The sequence below is a fragment of the Malaya genurostris genome, chromosome 2 (assembly GCF_030247185.1).
Source record: "Malaya genurostris strain Urasoe2022 chromosome 2, Malgen_1.1, whole genome shotgun sequence".
Classification (NCBI taxonomy): domain Eukaryota; kingdom Metazoa; phylum Arthropoda; class Insecta; order Diptera; family Culicidae; genus Malaya; species Malaya genurostris.
Window position 1 is genome coordinate 206617800 of NC_080571.1, and position 26397 is coordinate 206644196.

Below are 26397 nucleotides of genomic sequence, written 5' to 3' on the forward strand. Positions count from 1 at the left end.
TCTAAATTCTGCTCAAAACTAGTTACTAATTGTATTTTATTGAGTTGCTGGCTAACCGAACCGATTTTAGCTGTATCGATTCCTAGTTTTCCATTCCGGAAGTATCGAAAATAGAGACCAAAAACTTCGAAAATGGAACAAATTTCATTCTTGATTTAATTCAAGATTCTATGATATTTTTTTAAACCCCTTTGCAATATTTATGAAGAAATCGCACTTTTAGGTGGATTGAGACAGGTTTTTATAAAACTTCAGTACCCAATGAAAAACTAGACTGCAGCTTCTTCTAAGTAATTTTAATGAATTTTTTTCGCGAGTTGACATTGCTGCTACTTCATTCATCGATATTCCAGTTTGTTTTTCGTTGAGTTTGACTAGGTTCATGGCGGTTTTTAGCCATAACAAACTATTAAACTGATCGTTCTTTTGTGTAAGCAAAATATTGTTCGAAATGAGGTGAAACATCACCTCGAAAAATATTTTACCCTTCCATTTTACCACACTACACTTAAGTATTAAGTTTCTTACACACAAACACTTTTAGATTGTATGGTACACAGATATGAGCTAAAAAAATTGTTGTGATCTGATCATTTCTAATTTCAATGAATATTGTGCCAATAGAAATTTTGATTGATTCATGTTTATTGCCTTTCTAATATATTAAGGCTTTGCAATCACTTTAAAATTCGACTAGCGAAAACTAAAACTAGCGTGACATATACCATTCCACTCCAATCGTCGGGTTGAGCAATATCTGAGTGTGTATTTGTCCATTATTGTCTTTCATTTTTTTTCGAGAAGGCTAAACCGATTTACGCAGCAAACTTAGATTCAAATATAAGGTACGATAATCCTATAGGCTGCTATTGAATTTCATCCGGATTCGACTTCCGGTTCCGAGATCGCAGGGTGAAATGTGTTTACAACTTTAAGCCGTAATTTAGAGCGACGCTGCAAAAAAAAACGAACAAATTATTTGCCTCATCGATGTTTCAATTTGTTAACTATGCTTTCGATCTCTAATCCCAGTTCCGAAAGTACTGACAATAGAGATCGAAAACATGTTTTAATCTTCCTAGTGTAATGATGACTTACCCATAATACTCATAACATCATAAATATTACTGTGGAATTCGCAAAAACAACTGTTTATGGAATAGAAATAGGAGAGCTTGTTTGAACTTAATCTAACAAAATCTACAAATGTGGGTCCGAAACTGGAAGTAGTATCCATAATTTAGAAATTCCGTATGAAAGTGACTTTTCCTTTGTACCTATAAGTTTGTGAAAATCGATTAAGGGGGGAGGGAAATTTACAGAAAATTCTTAAAATGTTTTACTATACGAAAATATAAAGAAAATAATAAATGATTTTTTAAAAGTGTTAGACCCTACCCGCCCCTCAAAGGAAAGTGAGTGAAATCTTTTTTGCTCTTTTTGATCACTATTTTCAATACTTCCGAAACCGGATTCAGATGACCGGAATAGCCGAAGAGGGTTCATTTGCCAGTAACAAATATGACATACAAATTGGAACAGTTTAGAACGTAGTTAAAACTTATCCTTGCTGTCTCATGCTCTATTACGATTAAACCAATTAAACGAAATCTAACAAACGAAACGAACTTGCGTTTCTGTTACTTCTGCATATGTAAGTCGAGCTAAACAACATGAATCAGCAGTATAAAACATGTAGTAGGATTATTATTATTATTATTATTGTTACAATTGACATCACTACTCGATTAAAACGAAACACTTTTTTTTGTCGCAGGGGCAAACATTCATCAAATCTTGGTGAAACTAGATTAGAGTGTAATGTTTTCTAAGTGCACAATTCCGTCACAATCTGTCAAGTGATTATCGATATGTAATCCATGCAAAAAGTGTGGTTATGGAAAATCCAGGCACGTTACACAGATGGGTTGTGAAACAGTTGGAAATGGAGAATTCGGCTGTATTCCATGCGGTAAAATCGTTCAACGACACTAAGACGGGTCGTCGAGATAAAAGCGAAAAAATGTAATCCCATAAACGCAAAGAAGATTAAAGATTACTCCAAACGCAACCTTTCGATTCAGAACGTGGCCTAAAAGGTCAATTCTTCTGTCTGGTTCGTCCAGCGGGACGGACGTCATATCTTCATAGCATTCTCTTGTTCAATCAAATCAACAAAACGCACCAGGAGGAGTGGTTGGTGCAACCCTAACGCGTCGAAATGGACGACAAGACATTAAAGCGGACACCTAGAATAATCCCAGACTGGAGTTTTTTTCGGCTAGTCCTACCTAGATGTTTCGAAAAAGTTTTGGAAGATGGAAGTCGTTCAATTTGCCAAGAGGTACTTGATGTGGCAGGTGATTTGTAAGTGCAACAACTTTAGCAAGCCGTACATAACGACCGGCACCATAAACGACCAAATACATGAATGCTCAACAGAAAAATTCTGGACAGTTTTAAATGGAAAGCTTCGGAAATCAAGGAAAAAAACGCTAAGGACTTGAAGAAAGTCTGAACTGAAGTGTGTAAGAGAGATAGTGCAAGTTTTGTATAAAATTTGATGAGTATCCTCAAGTCAAAACTGCAGGCAGTTAGCTCAGAAGAGGAGTTTGGATAAACCAATTTTGCACAAACATAACTTGTATGTGTTTATGTATTCCCCGAAAGATTCGAAAATGAGACAAAACAATAGGAGTTCCAACTTGTAGATTAGAGCCGTAATTTTTTATTTTTCCTTCTTCCTTCAAAGTTAATTCGTTTAGCTATCAATCAACACAATCAACTAATGGAAAGAGTTTCAATCCAAATTTACCATGAACACAAATTCATACATTTCCGTAGAATACAGTTCCAACCAAAGCACTGTCCTGAAGATTCATCTACGCGAAGACAGCAAGCAGTCAAACTGGGCACTTAAACATATTAGAATGGTTAAAACATAGGACATAGAGAGGTGTTCACTAAGATGCATGGGACAATACGAAACGTATGTAAACATTATCTTGGATACACCAAAGGCGTATGTTTTATTTGGCCATGACTTGAGAAGATATCTCCATGAGAATTAAAATCGAGTTTTTTTTCTGATACGTTCAATATAAATATTGAGACTTGATAAGCGATTTGCAGTTTAGAACGAAAATAAGTCCATGGGCTCGAAACTCATCAACGAAGAACCTGTAAAGATATGGTTATCTCCCATTACCTGTACAGTCGGTGAACATAGCGCACCAAATTGTCATAAGCTTCGTTCTGGAAAAAATATGCCTAATCTAGAAATGGAAACTGGGAAAAATTTAAAAATAACTCGAGATACTTTATATGTGAAAAGCTGGTGGAATAAACGTTGACAAAACCAGTCAAAGTGTGTTATATTCCTTTAGGGAAATTTCATCTTCCTTTTCCAACAGACTTTGCATTCGATTTTTAGAGCTCAGAATCATTCCAAGACTGGTGCTACGATCCTACTGATAACTTGTAACTTTTCAATTTACTCGACAAGTTTCAGCAGCACGTGACTCGAACTTAGTCACAGGATTGGCGTGCTACTGGGCAAACTAGAGGAATTTCGCGGATCTATTGCTTCATTAAAAGACTCAAGTTTCTTGAATATTCGTCATATTTGTTTTCGGTACATAACACTACATGTCATTGGTACATACCAAACGGTGGACTGGACTGGCGAGAACTGGCTGTAGATGGTACCAATGAATTTAGGTGAAAAATGATTGTGGCTGGGAGCAGACTATTTGGTTTGGTGTGGGTGATGAAGTGGCTTGCTCAGAAAGGCGTTATGAGCGAATCGTTCACAGGTGCTTCCTTCGTTGGCGGGATCGGTTGGCGACGGACGGTACTGTTTTTGCCGAGAAGCGATACTCTCCTTAGCGGTTATGGTCGCGGTTGACCAGAGGATTAATTGTTAAGTCGTCTAGACCGATGCGTACCCCGCATACGTCTACCGGAGTTCGCAACTACCGGGTATGCCGATTACTGCGGTTAAAGCAATGTGAAGTGAAGATAATCATTCTTCCGTTACCAATGCTGAATTTACCAATCATAGATATTACCAAAATGGTTTTCCACTCTATTTATCTGAATGGGTAGTTTTGAATTCACTTCACCTTTTTTTACACTACTAAAAAGACGCGTCTTACACACTCGCTCGCCTGTTTCAAAGTTCACTGTTTGATCTGCGGTTGCCTTCTTCGCGGGGTTTTCCAATTCCCCGCGAATAATCATCGGAAAATGGCTGCTTACCAGTATAATAGTTTTGACCCAGTAGTGTGTAATTGAATAGGATGTAGTGTTTGTTAGTGACGTGAGTGAACGTGTTTTCACATTTGTATAGCACAAATAAAAATAAGTTTGATTCCTGTAACGTTTGGTTACAAACTTCAAGCGAAATCCTTCCTGGTTTGGCCTCGAACATATGACAACCGGAGTGTCAGACCCTAGGTATTGAGGAGCCAACTCGAAGCACAAAGCTAATGAACAGAGTGCTCAAAAGATGATCACAGATACTTGAAGAAAATTTCGTCTTGCCATGGAAAATAAAACGGTGTAAGACTGTTGATATTTTTATGAAAATGCAACAAAAAATGCCCATGGTCGATAGTTTAAAGCAGAGATGTCTATCTCCTCTGTGTGACGAAGAGCAAGCAAAATTTCTCCCTCGCACTGACAACTTCAACGAGAGCTCTTCTCTTTCACATTTATACACCACTGTTGTGTAAGTGTGCACGCATCATGAGTGCGTTTGTTTATTTCCTTTTACCTCTTCCACTGAATCGCACCAAAGTGCTAGAGCATTAGCTAATAAATTCTCTGAGGAGGATGCAGATACTTTCACAGAGGTGTACACGCCGGTGAGCACTCTGCTGTATGGTTTTCGTAGATGAAGCGTGGACACGCAAAATCAGCAAAATAAAACAATTTATCGTAAAATTTTCGGTTTTCCTTGCAAATTTTTCATAGCAAGGCCAGATCTACTCTCTATTAATTGAAGTTCACAGAAGTGTTCGCTCACAATCACGCGCCAGTGGTCACTTGGGTGTATTTAGACGAGAGCGCGTGTGAGCGATTCATGCGAAGAGAATGTGTTTCACTCGCGCCAGCTGCTTTAATTTCAAGCACACACTCAAATGCTGTCTATTCGACACTGAGAAGAAGTGCGCCTTCCTCTTTGTGCGGTGCTTCGTTTTTTTCATCCTCGGTGTGGCAAAAATCTGACTCTAGCGTGTATAACTCTGGTGAAATGCCATCTCTGGTTTAAAGTACAAGGTTCTGATTACGTAAGGCAATTGACTCATATTCAAATGGCCTTGGGCTAAGAATTTTGGCTATTTTCCTGTTTCAAATTACATTTCCTTGGAAAAGGTGAAGAATATTAAAAAACCCATCTGACGATGTCTTCGAAATTTAGTTGAGAATATTCTGTGAAATTTTCAAAAAGATTCATTGAGGCTACCGATTCTGACTGAAGAACTGCTGAAAAATGCAACACTGGGAATGACATACTTATACTTGTTTGAAGGGTAATATCTTAAATCTACCGTGGTAAAGTCTAGATAATTTAGTTTAGATACGATTAGTACATAAAAACATATATGTTGTCGCGATTAAAATGAAGTCTTATATTTTGTTGTGAAACACAGTCAGTTTCAATGCGTCCGCCATTTTATTCGCTTCAATTTCCTGACAGTGTTCGGGAATAGAAGAGGAGAGGAGAGAAATAAAATCTACTCAACAATGTTCTTAAAGACACCGACGCAGAGAACATTGAGGGAGTCAGGGAGGGAGATTCAAAATCTATACGCGATCCACTGTCCTCAGGCCTTAGTTAAAAATCCATCTTGCGCTCAACAGAGACATCCGTCAGATGTAATCTTGAAAATCGATAGTGTAGTAGTTATTTTCCTTCAGTGAAGCTATTTTTGTAAAATTAGAACCAGTTGAGAAAAAAAAATCGTTTGATAAAACACTGATTGGATGAATGAGAATTAAAATATGCTTTTCAAGAAAACAAATGGCTTGGTAAAAATTATCCGGGCTCAGTGCTGAATTTGAACGTGGTCGTGCAAATACCGATTATACATCCTGTTCATGTCGTCCAAATAAGGCTACTAGAAAACCCTTCGAAAAGGTATGCAATGAACTGCAAACTGAACTACAAAGATGTTATGCAATAAAGTTTAGTTGAATTTCTCGCGTAATTATTTTTATTACGTTGCCAGTTTGATACTTAGAAACTTTTCCATACAGTATTCTGAGGGTGTATATATATTTGAAAAGGAGACTGCAATCTTTTTAAAATAAAGAACAACAGTCTTAGGAGTAGTTGTGCCCATTGGAGTGCAAAAAAACTTGATTCTAAAACATTAAATATCCACCCGAAAAATTCTGCTTTGATCAAAGGTAATGAAACAAAAGAATGTGAACGGCCACAGGATACTTCGAAAATAAACATGTAATCGGTTCGTTAAAAAATTGCAGAAGAAAAACAGGTATTCTATTCGCAGCAATATCTTTACACACATGTCCTCCTTCCAGTACGACAGTCCCGAAATAAATGTATCGCATTCCAATGAATCAAAAAAATTCAGTCACAGCAACGAAAGAATTTGTAACCATACTTTTGACTGAACATATTAAGGATATACGATTTCTTCCAGCCCAAACCAAGCCCAATCGAAATATTTTCACCAACCCCCATTCGGGCAGCTTCTGTTACCACTCGAAGTTAACGGTGCTCATCCTCAAAAGAACATCGTTAGCTTGATTAAGCATTCGATACGGACTTTTTCCAATTACGGGGGAGGGGGGAGAAGCAATACCATTTTTGAAATTGGCTCATTCCAGTAGAGTGAACCAAAACACTAACCGTTGCGTAAAGGCAATACAGCCTACAGACTAAGTGTCCTTCAGGCTTTTATTGAATTCACCTAATTTTCACGATATGGCACAAACTTCGTACGGGACAGTAAAGTGAATCCATCCTCCTAAACTGGGGCAATCGATTCGATTTTAAATATGATATTTATAGAACCTCAAAGGCAAAGCGAATCTGTTAAATTCGATTACTGTACCGTGCAATTTTTATCCATACATCGAAAAAAGTTTCAATTTGATGGCAAAGTTTTCTAGTATCACTCTAAGGGAGAATAAAATTTTCCGCTTGCATTTAGTTTTGCAAAGCATAGTTTGATGATTTGGAGTATATCGGAAACTTTAACTCCACTAACCAGACGATCTTCGGAATAAGTTTTAAAGTTGATTCCATTGATTTGCATTTACGATTTCTGCTGGGCATATAAAGTATCTTATATGCATGTTTCAAATGCGTTAGAGATAATAATCCAAAATAACACGGTGCCATGAAAAAAAATGTTTTTTATACACCCGAGAAATGATATGGTGGAGGTTTTATATACAGATGAGTAATTCAAATTACATTTATAAAAAATCATACGTTAATATATGGATAACGCGTTTTCGGCCTTTAAAGTTATGTATTTTTGTCTATTATTAAAACTATCTAGAAGTTCCTGTTCGTCGAGTAAAACTGTAAAAAGAGCTACCTTCGATGGGTAAATCATCCACCGAGGTCACGGATCTAATCACTGTTTTACAATGGAATTGCAGAAGTATCATCCCAAAAATAGATTCTTTTAAATTTCTAGTAAATAATCTGGAATGTGACGCATTTGCATTGTTCGAAACTTGGCTAACTTCTGAAATATCCCTAAACTTCCACGATTTTAACATTATCGCTTCGCCTGGATCGAGATGATCCCTACGGAGGAGTACTTTTGGGGATCAAAAAGTGCTATTCTTTTTATCGAATTAATTAAATCAAGGTGATCGCCTGCGGATTAGGACCATCAGAGACAATCAATGTTTCGTATGACCTCACACGAAATATGATTTGATCGGAAATGCTACGCAAATTCGATATCTGAGAAACTAGAAACAACACAAGAACTTCCTCCGGAGGAAGTACACGTTTTTGGCTGGCTTGATTCTCGGCACCGCGATTCAAGCTCAGACGAAACGTGTACCCGGCGCGAAAACTAACATCCGTCCTCCCAACCCGTGGTGGGACAAAGAGTGCTCAAAATTAAACGCGGAGAGAGCTTCATCATTTATCGAGTTTAGGAAAAACGGAACACCTGATAATTTTAGAAACTACGCGGCATTAGACGCTTGATTAAAGCGAAGAAAAGCGGTTATTGGCGTCAATTCGTAGACGGATTATCGAGAGAAACATCAATGAGCACTCTTTGGGACACAGCCCGACGAATGCGCAACAAAAACACAACGAACGAAAGCGAGGAATATTCTAACCGCTGGATATTCGATTTCGCTAAAAAAGTATGCCCAGACTCTGCTCCGGACCAGAGGATCTCCCGCGCTGCGACGTCAAATGCAAACGAAATACCTTTTTCGATGCTAGAACTCTCACTTGCACTCTTGTCATGTAACAATAAAGCCCCGGGATTAGACACAATAAAATTCAACTTGTTGAAAAATCTGCCTGACCCCACCAAAAGGCGCTTGTTGAGTTTATTCAATAAGTTCCTTGAGGACAATATTGTTCCACATGACTGGAGACAAGTGAAAGTGATCGCCATTCAAAAACCAGGAAAATCAGCCACCGATCACAATTCGTATCGGCCGATTGCTATGCTTTCCTGTATCCGGAAATTGTTCGAAAAAATGATTCTGTTTCGTCTAGATAATTGGGCCGAGACTAATGGCTTACTGTATAAATGTATCAACAAAATAAATGTATCAACACATCTTGCACGCTAAGACAACTTACCGACGACAGCGTTGTTTCTATTATAGGACCCAAAGCTGGCGATCTGCAAGGGCCGTTACAAGATACTCTTGTCAACTTATCCACATAGGCTCTTCAAACGGGTATCGTGTTCTGTACCGAGAAAACTGTGCTGGTTGTATTTTTGAGAAAGCGAGAACCAGCACAATTACAGCTTCAACTAAGGGGTAAAACCATAGCTCAGGGCTTCACATTCAAATATCTCGGGGTCTGGTTCGACTCCAAAGGCACCTGGGGATGTCACGTTAGATATCTGATACAAAAATGCCAGCAGAGAATCAACTTTCTTCGTACAATAACCGGATCATGGTGGGGTGCCCACCCAGAAGACCTGATCAGGTTGTATCGAACAACGATATTGTCCGTAATGGAATTTGGATGCTTCTGCTTCCGATTCGTGGCGAACACTCATTTCATTAAACTGGAAAGATTTCAGTATCGTTGTTTGCGTATTGCCTTAGGTTGCATGCAGTCGACTCATACGATGAGCCTCGAAGTGCTGGCGGACGTTCTTCCACTGAAAAACCGATTCTGGGATCTCTCATATCGTTTGCTCATTCGATGCGACAATTTGAATCCTCTGGTGATTGAAAACTTCGAAAGGTTAGTTGAGCTCAATTCTCAAACCCGTTTTATGTCCTTGTATTTTGATTACATGGCTCAGAATATTAATCCTTCTTCGTTTGCTCCCAACCGTGCTCTTTTCTTGGATACTTTTGATTCTGCTGTGTTTTTCGATACATCCATGAAAGAAGAGATTCATAGAATTCCGGATCACGTACGCCCTCAACTGGCCCCTACTATCTTTAATCACAAATTTAGAACAGTCAACTGTGAAAAGATGTTTTATACTAACGGATCAAACATCACCAGGTTCACAGGCTTCGGTATCTTCAATCAGAACATCACCGCTTCGTACAAACTCAGTGATCCGGCTTCAGTTTACGTCGCAGAATTAGCTGCTATTCAGTACACCATTGAGATCATTGAAACCTTGCCAAAGACCATTACTTCATTGTCACGGACAGTCTAAGTTCAATAGAAGCTCTCCGCGCAGTGAAGCCAGGAAAGTATCCCCGATATTCCCTAGTAAAAATACGGGAACACTTGAGAACTTTATCTGGACGGTCTTATTTAATATCCTTAGTCTGGGCAATGAAACGGCAGACTCATTGGCTAAGGTGGCCGCATTAGAAGGTGATATTTATGAAAGACCAATCTGCTTCAATGAATTCTTCAGTATCTCTCGTCAAAAAACTCTCCAAAGTTGGCAAACTTCATGGAGCAATGACGAACTGGGACGATGGCTACACTCCATTATCCCAAAGGTATCGACGAAACTTTGGTTCAAGGGGATGAACGTAAGTCGTGATTTCATTCGCGTTATGTCACGGCTCATGTCAAATCACTATACATACACCGCACACCACCGGTGTATCGGGATCGTGGAAAACGGGGGATCAGGGTCATGTCGACGAAAGCTATTTCGCCGAAAGCCGTTTCGCCGAAAGTCATTTCGCCGAATGTCATTTCGCCGAATGTCATTTCGCCGAAAGCCGTTTCTCTTAAGGGTCTTTTCGCCGATTCCGGAAATTGTCTTAAAATCGTAATGGGAATCGATTTAAAATAAAGACAAATTCAGTACGAAGTACCCAAAGAAACTTTTTGATTACTAATCATCAAAGCGGCGAAACGACTTTCGGCGAAATGGCTTTCGGCGCAATGACCCGCTCCCGAGAACGGGCTCTGCTCCTGTGGCGACGGTTATCAGGACATCGAGCATGTCCTGTGGTCGTGCATAGTGTATCGCGACGCCAGGTCGAAGCTACTGGAATCCCTCAGGGCCCGAGGTAGACCCCCTGAGGTTCCGGTTCGGGATGTGTTGGCGAGCCGGGATAGTTCATAAAGGGTGATTTTTTAAGAGCTTGAGAACTTTTTTAAACAATAAAACGCATAAAATTTGCAAAATCTCATCGGTTCTTTATTTTAAACGTTAGATTGGTACATGACATTTACTTTTTGAAGATAATTTCATTTAAATGTTGACCGCGGCTGCGTCTTAGGTGGTCCATTCGGAAAATCCGCTTTTTTATCGACAAATTTTGTTCAGCGATGAGGCTCATTTCTGGTTGAATGGCTACGTAAATAAGCAAAATTGCCGCATTTGGAGTGAAGAGCAACCAGAAGCCGTTCAAGAACTGCCCATGCATCCCGAAAAATGCACTGTTTGGTGTTGTTTGTACGCTGGTGGAATCATTGGACCGTATTTTTTCAAAGATGCTGTTGGACGCAACGTTACAGTGAATGGCGATCGCTATCGTTCGATGCTAACAAACTTTTTGTTGCCAAAAATGGAAGAACTGAACTTGGTTGACATGTGGTTTCAACAAGATGGCGCTACATGCCACACAGCTCGCGATTCTATGGCCATTTTGAGGGAAAACTTCGGAGAACAATTCATCTCAAGAAATGGACCGGTAAGTTGGCCACCAAGATCATGCGATTTGACGCCTTTAGACTATTTTTTGTGGGGCTACGTCAAGTCTAAAGTCTACAGAAATAAGCCAGTAACTATTCCAGCTTTGGAAGACAACATTTCCGAAGAAATTCGGGCTATTCCGGCCGAAATGCTCGAAAAAGTTGCCCAAAATGGGACTTTTCGAATGGACCACCTAAGACGCAGCCGCGGTCAACATTTAAATGAAATTATCTTCAAAAAGTAAATGTCATGTACCAATCTAACGTTTAAAAAAAAGAACCGATGAGATTTTGCAAATTTTATGCGTTTTATTGTTTAAAAAAGTTCTCAAGCTCTTAAAAAATCACCTTTTATATGCTCCTCATATATCATATGCCTTAAACACATTAATATACAAGTGTAATCTGTTACATCTTGCTTTGAAAGTTCCTCCTATTTATCGACGTTGTTTCAACTGTGGCTAAGAATAATCTTCACTTGCAGGTTCGACACTAACTTCCGCCGATTCTCCCGATTTCTCATCTGTCCACCATCTTCATCGGAACTAACAAGATCTTTTTGCTGTCACTATCCTTTTCGCTTCCCCCCTTCCCGTCTCTTCACCATCTCGATGTCAACTAATTAGATCTCTGTCGTTCCTAGTCATTTCATTCCCATATCCCCTTTTTACTCCGTTTTTCGCAATATTTACTTCGCTATATTTTTTTTTTCATTTTCTTCCGTAACAACTCCATTATCGCCCACTGAAGGCCTCTCTAGTTTCCCGCGGACCCGCATGGACCGAAGAATGCGGCCAACATCGATACATACTAACGTCATCTGGAAGACTCTCATGATATATTCAATCCACCGGCCGGTGCCGATCGCCAGCTGAAGGCTGGATCTGCCAAAGTCGACCACTGCGACCCCAATATGACATTACCTAATGATACAACCCTAGTTTTAAATTAGTCGTAAATTGAAATTAGTAAAAGCCCTTGGCATCTAAGAGCTTAAGCAGTGTGCCTTAAACATTATATTATTGAATAAAAATAAAGGGACCTTTAATTTAGTTGAGGGGTAATACCCAAATGATGAATACCTCGGATGGCAATTTTATTTACATGCTAAGCCAAATTTACTTGCGAAATAATAGCTTAACTTCCGCAATTGTTGTCCAACTTTAACAAATGATATATTAATTTGCTTATAACAGAATACACTTTCTGAATATTACTAAAAAAGAAAAATACTTAGCTAAACTTTCCAATAAACAATAGTTAAAAAATGCTCTTTTTTCTAAAATATGTTAAAAAATTTTTATATATGCTATGTTAAAAATGTTAAAACTTTGCAGTAAACAATGGTCGAAATAAAAATTAGCTCCTTCACCAATTTTACTCCATGAAAACTATATCTAGATAGATAAAACAATAGACTTAAATAAAAGATGTTGACGGTCTTACCATGCTTGCTCAAAAACGTTTTAGATACATACACAAATCCACAAATCGCCTGCTAGATCAAAATTTTTTTTGTGAATTTCGATAATTTCTTCTTTCAATCGTCCTCCGAATGGTAGAACTTATACTTGACAACGAATCATACTTCGTGTAAAAGTTTGGGATTTTGCGCACCTTATAAACATGAAACCCTGTACGTTTCATGGTTTGCTGCTCAAAACCTACTGACACTGTTGCCTTTCTAATGAAATCTCAAATCGATATATTTGAACGGTTCTGGTCATCATCATTCTTATCACACGAGAAATAATTGTGTTTGCAATTCCAAGCCTTTTAGCGATACATCGGTGAGGCGCCTCTGGATTTTGAATGTACAAAACTTTTTCACGGACAATTTCTTGTTTAAATATCCGGAACTACTGTATAAATAACCATGAAACATGACAAATAAAAACAAATCATTATGAATAAGATTTAACTCAAATTTTCGGGTAGTTTTACTCATACGTTTCATAGTTATAAAAGATTTTCGGTGTACCAATTTGATCAAATAATAAATTGATTCAAATTGCTTAGCAGAAAAATCTGTATTCGGCAGGAGTATTTTACGTATAATTTTTTTAAAAAAGTTATGTATGAGAAACTTGTAGGACTCATTTGAAACCATCGTTTTATTGAAGGTTACATGATGGCGTTTGAATGTTAGGTAATTTTTTTATTTATTTAAGCCATTTTTAATACTAATTCAAATGAGTTACGAAATTTCTTCTGCGATGTTCCCTTTTTTATGACTTTTTTATCGATCTGGCATCTATTGAACATTGATAATTGAATGATGACTAGTTTTCGATTAAAAAACAATCATAATTTTTTAGTGGTAGCTTATATTAAAAACATTTCTGTTTCTCGCAGAACAGATAAAAAAAGTTAGAAAGAAAAGAGATGTGAACTTTTTTTCTCACGCCGAAAGGTATGTCCTCCTAGGGAAGGCCTTTGTAAAAACGATTTGCAAATTAGACAAAACAAATGTGTTTATCTCATTTATTCTCTTCTCATACTGTTTCTAAACATTATAAATGGTGATTTTTTGTAGCCATTATAGAGGTTTTAACCTTACGGTCATTCGCTTCTTCGGGGCAGATCAACTTTCTGACTCTATGTTCGGGGTTGGGAATCGAACCCAGGTGGGCTGCATGTAAGGCATCGACTAACCCGTCACACTATACCCGTTCCCCCAATAAATGGTGAATTTTTATCCCAGAAAATAGAAACTCCTTTGAGGGGTTACTCCACTGTAGAATTTAAAAAAAATCGGAAATTTTTTTATCATTGCAAATTGTCATGTATGATCTTAAAAATAATATTCCAAAAGATGAAAAGCGGGAAAAATTTCTGGACGTCTTAATTTCGAGTATGAGATACGATCTTACGGCACCGAAAACTTCAAACGCGTTTATCTCAGAACCACGTTTTTGAGCTAGCCGGAAACATAAGTCAAGTAAATCTTAGCCAATCGATTAAAACATTTTACAGAATATTCTCGATAGTTATCTCCACAGAGGTACGTAGGGGTTTTTGAAAATTGTGAATATTTTTTTATGAACAATTTTGTGATGAAAAAATGCGGTTACAGAAAATCAATTAATTACAAAAAAAAACCCTACCTACCTCTATGCACACTGTAATATGAAATTAGAAAATGTTTTGTTTTTTGTTTCTAGATCTAAAATTGTGGGAGCTGAATTTCCGGCCGTCAAAATGCAGCACTTTCGCGGGAATGCCGGCAAGCCGTCATTTTGTTTTCCAATTTTTAAAACTGATCATTTTTTTGTACTTAAATATACATATTAAAAAGTGCTTTATACACAATTCGGATTACTCCATTTTTTTAATCCCAAAATAATTCCCCAAAAAAGTCTTTATCTTTTTTTTTCTACAGTGGTGTAACCCCTTAGGAGACAAATCTAACGTATCAAGGTCACAAAATTCATTAAATCAATTTGTTGTTCGCGCTAAAGTCCAGTTCAATGCATTGGTCAAAAATTATGAGATAAAAAAGATGGACTGGGTCGAGTTCAATAAAAAAAGTGTCTATACTCAATCAGAAAAGACAATAACCCGAAAACGACATGAACACCATCCACATGCACTGAAACAAACAAACTCAACGATTGAAGTAAACCAATGCGAAATTAAATTTATTCCCAATGGATGATTGAGCAAACTCTGGCTATGTTTGTTCTATGAACCTCAATGCGACTCAAGTTGAGATAAGCACTATCCATCCGGAGCAAACCTCTGAGTCTTGCTTGAAAAATATCCAATATGAAGCAACAATAATAACAGATGTTTTCAAAACACGATAAATCTTAACTTTTACACATATGGATAGGTATTCTATCCCCTAAAGCACATTGTGGGATTGTTTTTGTTTAAGCGTTACATCCGACATAAGTTGGAAACACAAACGTGTCTTTAATTCTTTAACGACGGTCCAAATAAATAAAACTTTAAACTACATAAGTTCCAATGTTCCAATGAAATAATAATAAAACAACTAATCCCAGGTGGACAGTTTAATTATTGCAGATCAGTAGGACTTTGGTAACATCCATACTTCTGTCGCATAATGTCTCTGTTCGATATCATTCATTGATCTGGAAAATTGAATGCTGTCACTCCATCACGCACAATACAACTATGAAGAAACAAGAGCTCTTCGACATTTTTCCGAGACAACGTGCTGCTTTTAATGGATAACGGCAAAGATAATGGGAAAATTTTTCGAACCGAAGATACAAGTGGCACAGTGTGTCCCCGAAGAAGTTCAAACATTATAAACATTTTTTGACATCAATTAAAATTAACTTTTTTTCGCAAAGCAAATGATTCGAATGAAGAAAACTAGTCTACGTTACTCGAATTTTGCTCAAATTTCACTAAAAATCGTAATTAAAAGTTATATTGACATTTGCCTCTCTCATATAGAGTAATTCCATGAATGAGTAACGAGTTATCCAACTTCACAACCACCGATCTGGATGAAACTTTGTACACATTTTCAGAAAAACATTATTTTTAGGGGAAAGTACATAAAATCAAATTATGGGGTATTTCGAACCACTGGGTTCATTAACCGGCTTTGATCTATAGGACACCTGTGTGATTGTATTATTTCTGTTTCATTTTTTTTTTTCTTCAAATTTTGTGCTCTATGTGATAATCAAGTGATTTTTGATGTTCCAAAGGCGTTTGCTACTACATTGGGTTTCCAACATTTTGTACGCAGCAAACATGTGGATATCTTTAAAATCATTGTGTGTAAATACTTCACTCAAAAAAAATGAAAAAACATCGGGTGTACTTTTGCACTTTAGAAAAACATGCACTAAAACAAAATTTCTAAAACTAACTTTTTCTAAAACTAGCAGGAAAAACGAAATTAAAACAAAACCACACCTTTAAATTTTTACCTTACTCATACAGAAGGACCATACTATCACTGTGAAAACCATCTTTTACCAAGACCTTTATCACTATTCTCTGACGTTCTTTTACGAACACCTTTAACACTTTAACAAGCCAAAGACTCGGGTGATTCGCATTGATCAGATGTCTAAGCCCGACTCCTCTGGTAGTAGATAAAAATTAATTTACTAAAAGATTTCTGCTTGCTTAAATGATCTTTTGTCATGTATCACCATTGCGTTCTATATATTCACATCCTTGCTCTTCCTTGAGTACTATCATTCTATATTTTTCATTTCCTGTTTCTACAAAATGGCCCCTGGTTAGGTGAATATCGCAAAAAGAAAAAAGTGTTTATTAAGTTAATAGTTAATAGTGAAACGATGTACTGTAACATCATGATGTTTTTCTCCTCTACGATCTGTTTTATTTTTTTTGTTATTACTGAATAAAACGAGGCGCTAGAATATATCCGTTGTTGAACAATCTAGATGAGTTGTTATTTATTGTAATGTTTCGGTTGTGTTTTTCGAAAGGTTAGACCCTATGTTTCAGCCTCTACTACTAATTCTAAAGCGAACTAATTGAGATGTGTCGGTAACGAAACTAATGTCGTTTTCGCTTGAGAAAACTAAAACTGACCCTAGGTATTTACATAAAAAACACTTTTCATGAAACTGTCTTGGTTTCGCACTTAGCAACGGGGATTTGAGAAAACCTGATATAAAACCCAGATTCGAAACTAACTGTCAAACCGTTTGTTTGTTTGTTTGAAGCTAATTTCGAACCTAGTTTTAACGTTGTTGAACTAATAATAAAGTCAGTTTCAAACCTGATTTTTATATCAGGTTTGCCCAAAACCCCGTTGCTAAGTACGAAATCAACACAGTTTCGTGAAAAGTGTTTGTTTGATGAAACTACCCTGGGTCAGTTTCAGTTTTCTCAAGCGAAAACGACATAACTCGATTTTCAGTTCAACAACAAACAAACGGTCTGACAGCAGCGAAAACGACATAACATTTTGAGCTCTTCTTAGTTGGCTGAAGTCTTTCTGGTCTCATACCCCTACAAAGGTGCACAGAAAAAAATTATGAATTTTACTGGTGACATATTTCTACAAACGATACAATTCACTACTATTTAATTTTTCAAATGACGCAATATTCCACTCGCACAGAATTTTACACGTTCCGAGCGTAATTTGCACTTGGCTACCACTACCGCTGTATGGATTTATATGTATCAATTATTCAACGAACAGATATGTTCTTCTGTGGTTCGTTCGAGTTATCGATGTGCTTGTGATCTAATGTTTCTCGGTTCAAGTCGCGCGCTGTTGTTGTCGATCTTTTGTTTTTTATTTCATTCGAATTCAAGCCATGTAATTTTCATATCACACAATTTTACATGTTCTTGTATATAAATTTGTGTGAAATACGACGCTCCATTTATGTGCCTCTTATAAGATGTAAAATCACAAGGTTTTTTCGAACTGTGTGTGAACTGGACGATTTATTTAAATGATAATAAATATTGCTTCAAATATTTCAACCGGCAAACTAAATAAAAAACGATCTAACTAATCCAGCAGGTACAGATTCTCCTTCTGAAGAACAAGAAAATATTCAAATGTTTCCGATTTACTATTCAGTGTTATTTAAGAAAATTTCCTATCCGGGAAGATCCTTGAACAAATCAGAAATCGAACGCGATATCTTTATCAGTATCAGACAGTAATTCAAAATACAGAAAGAGAGAATTTTTATCCGTACTTTGGCAACTCGATGTTGCAACACAGTGAGGTTTTCACTGGAAGTCCAGTGAAATAAAAGTCCATTGGACTATGAAACATGAATCGCTGGCAAGCTAAGTTATGTTGCTATGCCATAAATCGGGGTCATTTCAAGTGAGGGGATACCAAGAAGAAGAAGTGAAATGTGCGAATGTGCCTTTGTTCTACTTGACATAGGAAAAGTATCTCGACATTTTGCCATAACATGATACAACACAATTGAATTGATCGTGCTCTTCAGATAAGCTATCCTAATCAAGCAATATTCCTCAACCACCAATCTTATACAATTTTGTTATCTCTGATCTTCCGAATCTATCCGTTTGGTGCCAGAACACTCTATTAAGTAATGATACAAGTCATTTGATCTCGGGTAGAAATCTTCATTCAATCAACTAAAATCAACTCGTGACCCAATAAACAATATATGAAGGTCTTTTCGTACTGAAATTTTCAACGGGGCTTTTGAACTATGAGAAAAATATATTGTCTGTATGATCGGATCCGGAGTTGTCATCTAAATCTGCCAATACTACAAATATTCCTGCCGAAATCATAATGCTCCTTCCAAGTCTACTATTTCGAAAATCGGATGACCCAATGTAAATGAACTTAATGCAATTATCAAATAAAAGCAGCTTAGTTTGAAAAACCCGCCAAAGTATTTTAAATGCACGAACCGGTTAAAACATCCGGATACGGACTTTGCAATGCACAAACAGTTTAAAACGTCTTTTTGTAAGAACTGACCAAAAAAGTTCTGAATGCAAAAAAAAACGAATAAAAACATTTTTTTTTGAAGAACTGGTTAAGTTTTATCCGGTTTTTGCATTTTAAATGTTCCTATTGCATTGAAAAATACTTCAGCGGGGTTGCCAAACTAAGCTGTGCTTATACAATTTTCTGCAAACAGTCGTTCATATGAAGTTCTGCTTCGAAAGAAATGATACTCATTTGTTTCAACTAACCTTTCTAATCACGTTTAAGAAAGTAAAAATTCAAAATGCATCTAAAATAAATTTGTTTGCATCAATCGTCTATGTGATGATTTTCAGAAACAAGATTAGCCTTAATAAAGGGTAATTTTTTAAGAGGTATAGAACACAAAACAAGGTCCAATTTTGGAACACTCTCTCCAACATATCGGTTGATGTTTCATGAACAAATGCTTCAATATTGGCTTCCATTACGTCATTCGTTACTGGTTTATCCTTGTAGACATGAGCCCTAACATGGCCCTACAAGAAATAGTCCAAATGCATTAAATCACACGATCTATGCGCCCAATTGACGGGCTCAAAACGTGAGATAAACTGTTCACCAAAGGCGACTCAAAATTTGATCATTGTTTCGCGTGCCACGTACGATGTGGCACCGTCTTGTTGCAACATGTCAGCCATTTCCAATTCATCCATTTTGGGCAAACACGGCAGAGCTCGCCATTTCCAGTAACGTTCCGCCCATCGTCGCCTTTGAAGAAGTACGGCCCGATAATGCCACCGGCCCATAATCCACACCAAACAGTGACTTTTTTAAGATTCATTAGTAGCTCTAGCAATGCTTCTAGCTGGTCTTCACGCCAGATGCGGACATTTTGCTTGTTGACGTATCCATTTAACCAGAAATGAGTTTCGTCGCTGAACACACTTTTTCGATAAACACTCTCTTAAGCGAGCATGAATTTTGATTGTAAAATTCAATTATTTGCAAGCGTTGTTCGTTCGTAAGTCGATTCATGAATAAATCATAGACCAAACAGAACAAGTTTGACAAAAATACAAGACACGATTCATACGTGATCTTAAAAAACAGTGTTGCCAAAAAGATACCAGCAGAAAAATCACCCTTTAGTAGTCAGTATGATCGGATTCTTATTTGCCATCTAAAACAGTAAACAATACGATTGCTTCAAGTGGAATAATGTTTCTTTCAAATCCTCTGTTTCCAATATCGGACGAAAACAATCAAGTCAACTTGAAAAGCTGTTGGATTTTGAGGTGATTTCACCAAAAAAAGTGTCAACTGAATAGAATTAATTTATGCAAGATTTTTTTATGTTTTATTACAAATCGATGCTATTACTATAACTAAATGTAAATTATCATAACCATCCATTTTTCATATATTCATGGGACACCCTGTAGTTATAGCCGACAAACAACCAGTGACCATAACAGCAGCTTTTGCCACTTTGACACTCATTTGATCACGGTGGATTCATTAGGAAAAAAATGACCCCATCTTTGTTTCACCCTAATTAGAGCACTTACCATTGGAATCCTTCACGTTGGCGAGAACCGACGTCGGAATGCCACCAACGACGGTTACTACGGTAATGGACAGCAACAGTCCCACCAGAACTAGTCCCGGTCCAGTGCCGCGTGTCACCCCATCCGGATACGCTGTGTGGGCGGGTTTCATTTTCACTGTTGGCCTGTGGAGTCACGTGTGCCCTTCGCAGATTTCCACTTCACCCTGTTGAATCGCAAAAAGATGACAACGGTTTATTCAGTACTTGCGGGATGGGTTTACCAGTTTGTTTTCATCGCAAGCGGAGATAGTTGAAGTATGAAATTGGAAACGGATTTGTTTTGGTCCCTGTACTACAATGCTATATGCGAATCACAATATTAGTGTGCATAACTGTGGTAAAGAATTGTCTGTGTGGCATTGGGATTGCATTTCAATTGACTATTATCAAGATATTACACACCGTTTGTTCAAGTTTCATATTTTCCGGTTGGAGCATTTACAGGCCTAATTAGATCGTTGCGGCACGTCCTACGTCTCCTTTTATTTTTTCTTATCAAGGCTCTAATCTAAGAGTTTGTGTTTATGACGTTTTGGAATTAAGCTTATTGAAACAATGTCTTATTTACTAGAACTTGATTTATTAAAAGCAAAAATGTTGCATTAGGTTCAAAAAGTGTTTTCGTTTCCTATACATCTCTTCAGAATACAATTGACGTAAGATTTGCTATTCACAACTTCTACATACAAAGGATGAAAAAAGACACATCAGTAGAATTCAGTATTCACTCTACATGAAGGTGCAGTGAAACAAACAAAGATGTGAAAGATCATACGGGAGGATTCATAGAAACTTACTGGCAAATAATGTGCAATATTTTAGTACTTTGGAAAACTATATGCTAAATGAAAACACGTTAAAATACATGTAGCTTATCAAAGGACAACTTGGATTGAAGATTCGTGATATCTCCATTTCGGACATTCTCTAGCATCAAACACTACAGGACAACAGGGTAGTGACTGCGGACTGCTCCAAAAGACTGTTAAACACTCCGTCGAAATCTATGATTGGATAAGATTCCCAGAAAAGGGTTTCGGAACTTTATTTTTATTTTCAAACACTTTAACTGGCGATAAAATTGTTTGTAAATAAAAATAAAGTTCGAAATCTATCAAAAGGCTACGTTACCATCTGTCAAGCATCGGTTTATGAATAAAAATTAATGCTGGATCCTTGGGGAACAAACGCTTACAGAGTGAAAGGGTTAAATGGGGATGTCACCAGAAACTGAAAACAAATTTAAGAGAAAATGATTTAGATTCATTATTTTGAGGGCTCCAACAAAACTGCAACTTCGCAAATGTAAGCTGTGAAATGTTGAGAAACTTCCTTGATTAATTTAAAAAATTTGAGAGTCTATTAAAAAAAGATGTATGTCGAAAACTTCATGCTAAATCTGCCTCGACAGTGTCAGAATAAAAATGATGCAGGACGAGATGCGACTTGTTAGTAAAGTAGTTGTGTTGTAAAAATTGCGGCCCATCAAACAACAAATCTGAAAATTAAAAACATCCTTTTATGATTATAGAACAGTGACCCTGCTCTTTTGTAGAAGGTTGTAATGTTCCAGATATTCCAGATAACATACTTTTACACTTTAAAATATATTCGAAACTTCACGTTGTTGTCCCGGAACCGGAAGTTAGATCCTAACAAAAGTCAATAGCAGTCTCTGAGACCGCAAAAACTTTGATTTGAGTCTAAGTTTGTGAAAAATTACACAGCCGTCTTTGAGAAAATGAAGAGAGTTCCGTCTTTTGAGTGTTTGAGAAATATTTCTGATACTTCTTGAACCGGGAACTGGCAACCGGTATAACTGAAATCGGTTCGTTTCGCTATGTTCTATAAATTGAGACTGTTTTCATCTACATTTAGATTTTTTTCCAATCTTTGTTTTATCGCTCTTAATAACGAATTGCAATTACTTACACACTTCAACCTCTATTTCCGGAACCAAAAACCGGATCCGGACAAAATACTACATCAACTAAAGGCAACATACTACTTTTCATTACAATCTAAGTTTGTAAAAATCTGCCGGATTTGAGTGATCACTTTTCTGGTTTTTTCGGAACAGGGAACGATTATCCGATATACCAAAATCAATGTATTTGATCATCAACTAGCCAGACCTGCCCAATTATACTAGGGTAGGGGCTTCCTATTTCATCTCATTTGTGAGAACGTTACCTTAAAAACCTGATTTAGCCACTAAAATCACTATGATTTTTTAATATTTCTGCTTAATTCGCCTTGCTCCACATGGAGAATTGATTCACATTCCTTCGAAATTCAAATAATGTTCAAAACATCAGCTAAAAACACTTCTGTTCAAAACACAGCTAAAAACATGTTCTCTACTCTGCTCCTCATTCCATCTCAAAGGATTTTTATTCATCCTATCGTTGGTTTTTTATTCATTCTATTAATTAGTAATGGCGACAGCAATCAAAACAAAACATTGCACTATAACACTCTCAGGTTCAAAATGTCCGATTTTTTCTTAAAAATAGCCTGATGCCAACTATAAGACAACACACGATGTTTTTAGAACCAGTTTTGAATCATTTCGACATTTAAAAATTTTTGGGTCGTTTTTAATGTCAGAGACATAACTGGATGTCGTGAATACGAAAACAACTGACATTTTCCTTAACACTTCCGAATATCAATTAGTTGATCAATCGTATGAATTATTCAAGCATTCCTATTTTTCACATTTATCGCAAAAACAAAGAAGGCTTTACTTGATCTTGATTACTGTGAATTTCACACAGCGAAAAGTGCACAAATCTAATCAAACAGTTCTAGATTTGCACTAAACTGAGGTTTTTTGCCTTCGATTTACGAAGAAGAAATCCAAATAGTTCTTTAGGAAACGTTTAGAGCCATTAGAACAGCTGATTTTGTGTGATGCTTCCCACCGTTGTACTCTTTTCGTTGTTTTTCAGCAATGCAAACGACTAGCAGCTGTGACGTAATCGCTCTTGTCGGAAGCGAAACTAGCTTTGCAAACGACACAGAATACATCTGCTCGCAGTGGCTGATCCAATTTTTGTTAAGAGGTTTCTTTTTACGTGATTTTGTTTGCAGCTTTTTCACTAATGGGCGGTCCTAACAGCTATACAAATAGCAGCATATAGAATTTTAATATCGATCATTTCATTTCGGATTTGCATTTCATTGAAAGAAACTATTAGGATGCTGTACGGGATTTATTCCTGCCTTCCAGAAGGACCAAATTATGGAACTCACTACGATATTAAGCACTGTTCTGAACATTTTTCTTGAACGATTTGTTGTACAGCAGCAGATATTTTGTTCTCTAACTCAGAACGCGTTCTGATTGGCTGGTTTGACATGGGTCAAATGAGACAGGTTTTTCAATAGTGTACTATTGAAATACTTCAATGATGTTGCTATACACGTTTAAGTTGTAAAAGCTCGATTCTATTGGTAGTTAGATTATATAAATCCTTTCACAGATCACTGAGCTATGAGCTTTAAAAATACGAGAAAGGCAAACGCGCCTTATGAATTATCCTCTTTGATATTCGTTTATACCTAACATTTCAGAAAAAATTAATTTTGAATTGTATGAGATTATGTCACACAACTGCAAATTTTATCATAAAATTGTGATCATATTTCCGATGGCATGTAGCAAAAATTATCAAAAACTTATCACTCTCTCAGAGGGTAAATTTTGAAAAGGCGCCCCATAGTAAAGTAAGTCGTGTTCACGACAAAAATTAGACTTTTCTCTGTGAGCATCTATTACTAATTGATTGCAGTGATTCTTTGAAAGTTAATTAATCAACGGACAAATCGCATGTTCAAATGGAAATCTTCGCAGATATGAAGAATTATCTTTTAACATCATTTTATCAGTGAAAACAGATAGAGCAGATATAGACTTTTTATGCAAAGTAATACATATTTTCTATGAAAATATCTGGCATCTCTCTGCACAGCCGATGAAACACTCACACTTAACAGCGTTATGTTGACATATAGCGGAAAGAAACCAGTGCTGCTGAATTTTCCACAATGGTTATTTCATTAGTATTTAACACGCTCTTTCTGGTAATATTCAAAGCCGAAATAGTTTTTTTTTAATATAAATATCAATAATATAATTAAACTAATGTCACGGATACCAAAAAAAAACTTGTTGATGATAATTTGAAAAAGAAAAACAATTTTGTTCTGTTACATTATGAGGAAACCTGGCAACTTTGCGAAACAAAATGAGATGAAAACAAAGCGCAATCAAGTGAACTAAGTGAAAAACATTCATCTCATATTTTTGAAGACTTTTAATGCTTGTCGGGTAGTTTTTGAAATTTTAATCGTTAATTAAACAAGTGACAAGTGGACATTACTAATTATGAAGTCATCCAGCGTTCAATAGTAGTGTAATTGTGCGAAACAGGGATCATGTTTTGAGACGAATTGTTTAGTAGATATTCAGAAACATGGCGAACTGTAAATCTTGAGACGAAAACGTGTCCTAAATCGAAAAACGAGTTTGTTTTAAATAAAAAATAAATCAACGAAGAATTTAAACCCATTTCTTCCAATGGAAAAGTGTGACAATAGCTTAAATATTCTTTTTTAAACATTTCCCAGTTTGGTTCAGGTACGTTGTAAGATATTATTCATGTTCAAAGCAATGAGGTGAAGGGATGAGATGGAAATAGGAGCTCAGATGAAATAGGGAGCCCTTACCCTATTAGTTCAAAGTATTTGGTGCGATTTTTCCATGTTATGTATAAAGGCACGCTCTTGAAAATGAAAATTTTATAATTATCTACTTGTAATTCGGGAACCGGAAGACGAATCCTAGTGAAATTCGGTAGAATTTTATGCGGTTGTAAGACCTTCAATTCGAGCTTGTGAAACTTGGTTGAGCGACCTCTGAGGAAATCGTGTGTAGATTTTTTCTTTTTTTTTACACATTTTACCCCGTTACTCTTGAACCGGAAGCTCGATCCCAATAAAATTCAATAGTAGGCTATGAAACCAATAGACCTTACATTTGAAGTTCGTAAAACCGATTCAGCCATCTCCGAGAAAATCAAGTGCACATACATTCACACATACACAAGTACATTTTACGTACTTGGCGAACTGAGCCGAATGGTATGTAACATTCATCCCTCTGTGCCTCGGTTCAAAAGTCGGTTTTCATAGTGATTGCTTCAGTTCGACACCGAAGTGATTCGTGCAAGTTTTAATTATTATATTATCAGCGATAATAAAATCTCTACTGAATAAATACAAAGAAATAATTACTGCAATATTTTCGATGCACGTGGGGTGGTCAATATAAACCACAATTTTTTGTAACATTCCAAACAGTGATTATAGCGACGGAAGGCTGTTTTAATTCCAGTTGACTGATTACATTGCACTATTTGGATTAAGCCCAAAAACACTTTTAGCATGAATTTGATTCATAGAAGTAACAGGAGCGCAGCAGTGTCAGCATGACTGAAACACTCAAACGCTGCGCCTGCATCTGGTGCGTTTGAATTGACGAAGCCATAACCTGCGCTCCTGTTACTTCTGCGTATGATATTCAAGTTAACTTGGGTAATATTTTTAATCAGCAGCATAACATGCTCTGTGATTGTTTCCACTATCATTTTGTATACCTGTTATTAATCACAGCAGTTGCTGCTTTTTGATAATGTTACTCCACCACCACAGTATTGCTGAGTAAATCTCGAATACTTTTTACTTTGTACCAATAGCTACAGTGGTTGTATGAAATACACAGGCATTTTAGGAGCATTTACGCTCTCATTTTTCACCATATGGTGCTTTTGGTGTGACGGACGCCTCAATTACATCACTATTACACTCTAGATGTATTTTATTTATGGAGACATCTAGAAAAATACAGAAATTACTTTAATCGTAATTATTATAGTAGCTAGTAGCCCAATAAGTCATCGTTCGATAAAAAATAAAAACAAGCCAGTATTGTATGTTTTTGTTGGGACTCTAGGAGTAAGTGAAATAATTACTAAATTATTTAAGGCATGATCTGGA

At 36.8% G+C, this 26397-nt stretch overlaps 1 protein-coding gene across 2 annotated transcripts in view; it reads right to left on the minus strand.

Annotated features, from left to right (window-relative positions):
• The window catches only part of LOC131427241 (uncharacterized), a 217195-nt gene that overhangs the window by 181769 nt on the left and 9029 nt on the right, over positions 1–26397 (minus strand). For both annotated transcript variants that reach the window (XM_058590251.1, XM_058590253.1), the window contains exon 2: positions 20294–20498. In XM_058590251.1, the coding sequence (XP_058446234.1) occupies positions 20294–20444 (151 nt within the window). In that variant the 5' untranslated portion in view covers positions 20445–20498. The remainder of the gene's footprint in view (positions 1–20293; positions 20499–26397) is intronic.